The following is a 3,278-nucleotide window of genomic DNA, read 5'->3' on the forward strand; positions in this document are numbered from 1 at the left end:
GGGGGTTGGACTGGATGATCTTTCGAGGTCCCTTCCAATCCCCAACATTCTGTGATTCTGTGATTGCAGTTGCCCGAGGCTGCTTTGTGGGGCGGACTGGTCCAGGCAGGTCTTAAGGCTCTGGGTTTATGCTGAGGCAGCCTCTGATTTCTGTAGGATGGGTGAAAAGGGAGGAGTAAGCATTGTTCAGAAAACATGCAGCTACAGCCGCTGCAGCCCCGCAGTCTACCTGTGCGATAAGGCAAATGAGTCTTGCACCAGCTGTTTTGATTCCATCATTGCACGTGCCAGTTCCTGTTATTTCCTGGGCACAAACTGAGTTAAACTCAATGGGCTTGGGAGCGTGCAGCTTCTAAAGCTGAGACACTTCCACAGTGAGACTCATAAAATAAGTAATCTGACAGGCCAAGGCTGTTTCGCTCACTGAGAATGAAAGTCAGGACTCTCTAGTTCCCAGTGTATCAGTGAGAGATGAAAAAATGTAGAAGTTTACTGTTGCTGTGAACAAAATCAGCAATGAAAGAATAATTATTTTTTTTTCCCTCCAGATAAAGACTACTTCCTGATTGTCATCCAGAATCCAACTGAGTGACCACACTGACTTGGTCTGTTTTTTTTTTTCCTTTGCCCAACTGTTTTGTTTTTTGTTTTTTTTTTAATTTAATGGTGAAGAATAGAGTGTTAATGTTAACTCTGCTGTGCCACTTCAGTAATGTCTGGAAAAAACAAAAGCAGGTGTTTTTGTTGTTTACAAACAGAAAAAGTGGAGCTTTTTTGGTATCACAAGTCATTTTGAGGAGGAGTTGGTGAATTAAAATCAGACAGTAAAAAATGCAGCAGGTTCTTTTCATAATTAAGAAGGTAATATAATAATATTCTAATACTGTTCTAAAAAATATTGTTTCCGTGCTTCTGTCACCACTATTTGAAATGTACATTTACACTATGACTTTTGAGTGGCTGTAAATATGAAACTTGCCCGTCCTCTACTTCTGTCTTATTCTGTTGGTTTTACACGTTACTTTGAAAAAGTCTGCCTGTATCCAATTAAAAAGTGTCATCAGTGACTGTTTTTGTCTTACGTGTTTTCCTTCTGGAGATTTTAATTACTCTCATGATTGACTGATTTTTTTTTTTCCTCAAAAAATAGAATCTTCCTAGGACTGTTTTTACTCATCTGTGCTTTCTCTAGACAAGGATTTAGGCGAAGTGCACGTGCAGTGTACTCCTCATTGCCTCGTATGTTGGAGCATTTTCCTACCACTTCCTTTTTATTTCAGACAGAGGAGTGTTGTGGCTGAGTAAGGCCATCGAGATGCCTGTTGGAGCTCTCATACAGTCCCAATTCAGTGGCCAGTTTCATCTGGGACCTTTCTCTAGTCATTTTTTTTTTTTATTGATGGCCATTAAGGACAAAAAAAGCTTGTCTGGTTCCTCCAAAACAATAAAGGGTTATTTTTGTAGCATTGTAAGAGCCTTGTGGTTTCATGGAGAGCACAAGAAATTGTGCAGACTGTCTGCACTGAAGATGTTTATCATGTGTGTGACACACAACAGCTCTGGCTTGTGCTGAAGAGTCTTAGCAACGTGCAGAACGTCGGCCAGATTCAGAAATGAGACATGTTGTCTCGCACTGCGTTTGCTTTGCGTACTCAGGTAGCTCAGTGCAGCTCACTGCTTCAGCCTGGTTCCTCCCCCAGTGTCACTTGTCCCACAGAAAGGGAAGGGCTGCAGGTAGTGTAGCTGCCTGGTTGAGCTTCAGCCTCCTCACAGGTCTGGCCTCAAACTGCTTGTGATAGAAGTGTTTCACCAGCCTGAAAAGAAATTTCTCTCAAAGTGCACTGGAGCAAATCGGCACAGCCTCCAGCCATGAAAGGTACTGTGCAATTACAGAAAGAACCTTGATCACAGACTGGTGGGGTTGGAAGGGACCCTCAGGAGATCATCCAGTCGAACCCCCCTGCCAAAGCTGGCTCCCTACACCAGTTTGCACAGGAAAGTGTCCAGGTGGGTTTGAACATCTCCAGAGATGGAGACTCCACACCCTCTCTGGGCAGCCTGTCCCAGGGCTCCTCACTGGGTGGAGGAACTACAGTTGTACCAGGGGATGCTGTTTCTTGTGCCGATGAGGGATCACTGCTGACTCGTCTTTCTCTGTTAGCAGAAGTGTGTAATCCCATGTCTAGCCCTGCTCTTTCAAAATTAAAAGCAGTAGTAGGAACGTGATACTGTCCAGTTCTGCACCGAGGAACAAAGAATTTATGGGGCATCTCAGCAGGTTGGGGGGTTTTGCAGGCAATTGGCTGCAGTGCAGTTCTGGAGTCTTTAGGAAAAATGTCAGTGTTGTCTTGGATGCTTTTCTGGATTTCAGAGCACAAAGTGATGGGGTGGGGATGTGGTGACTCAAGGTAACCCTGTATGTTCAGCATTTTGTTTTCAGTGCATTTTCAGTTTGGGGCATTAATTTCTAGACTGTGTCTAATTTTTTAGGTCGTGTGTGTGACCATGAAGGTCAGAAATGCTTTTTGAGATCTGTAAGGTGGTCAGTCCCGCAGTATCTGGGTGAGGGTGTTTTACAGTATTTGGGGTATCTCGGCTCTCGCTGTGACTCAGTGTTGGCTGTTCCTCAGTTTAGGAACCGTTTCTGCCATCAGCATACGTCTGACCACACTAAACTGGTGGAGCCCTGGGCTCACATTTTGTGCTAAGAAGTGACTGACATAAACATCCCTCTCCTGGTCGTAGAAAACTGTCAGTTAACTTGCACAGCATGTATTCCCTGGCCCTTTTCTTGTTGAATCTTGGTTTAAGCCATCAAACCAATGAGTAAGGTCTAAAGTCATGCTCTGATGCACAGCACCTTCTATGATGCATCTGATCTGTCTTCATTTTATTGAATTCCATCTCCAAAAAAAATGATCTCCAGCAAGCTGAAGTCTCTGGATAATAACTGAATAGTGAAGCCAGGCAGAAGAAAAATGTGACTTCAGTTATCTCCTGTGTCTTTTGTTGCTCCCAGCCAGAGGAATGTTTCCTTGGAGGTGGTGACCTGCTTATGTATTTTGGCTTGCCCTAGTAGGTGGGGCAGTGTTACTCTTCTGAAGAGTGAAGAATTTCTTCAGTGGCCTGCATTCTTTTGGACACTTCCTTAAGGACAGCTGTTCTACCAGTGGTTTTGTGTTGTATCTGAGTTTGGGACAGCGAGTGTTGAGGTAGGTTTGGGTTTCTTTTTTAAACAAGCTGTAATAAATAACCCTATTGGAAAGCAAAGATCATGC

At 43.8% G+C, this 3,278-nt stretch overlaps 1 protein-coding gene across 1 annotated transcript in view; it reads left to right on the forward strand.

Moving 5' to 3' along the window:
* DYNLRB1 (dynein light chain roadblock-type 1) overlaps nt 1-592 on the forward strand; it is a 2,309-nt gene extending 1,717 nt beyond the window's left edge. The window contains exon 2 of the mRNA XM_010162627.1: nt 549-592. Coding sequence (XP_010160929.1) covers nt 549-592 — 44 coding nt within the window. The remainder of the gene's footprint in view (nt 1-548) is intronic.
* Nucleotides 593-3,278: the final 2,686 nt, after the last annotated feature.

The sequence above is a fragment of the Antrostomus carolinensis genome, unplaced genomic scaffold (genome assembly GCF_000700745.2).
Source record: "Antrostomus carolinensis isolate BGI_N321 unplaced genomic scaffold, ASM70074v2 scaffold43150, whole genome shotgun sequence".
NCBI lineage: Eukaryota > Metazoa > Chordata > Aves > Caprimulgiformes > Caprimulgidae > Antrostomus > Antrostomus carolinensis.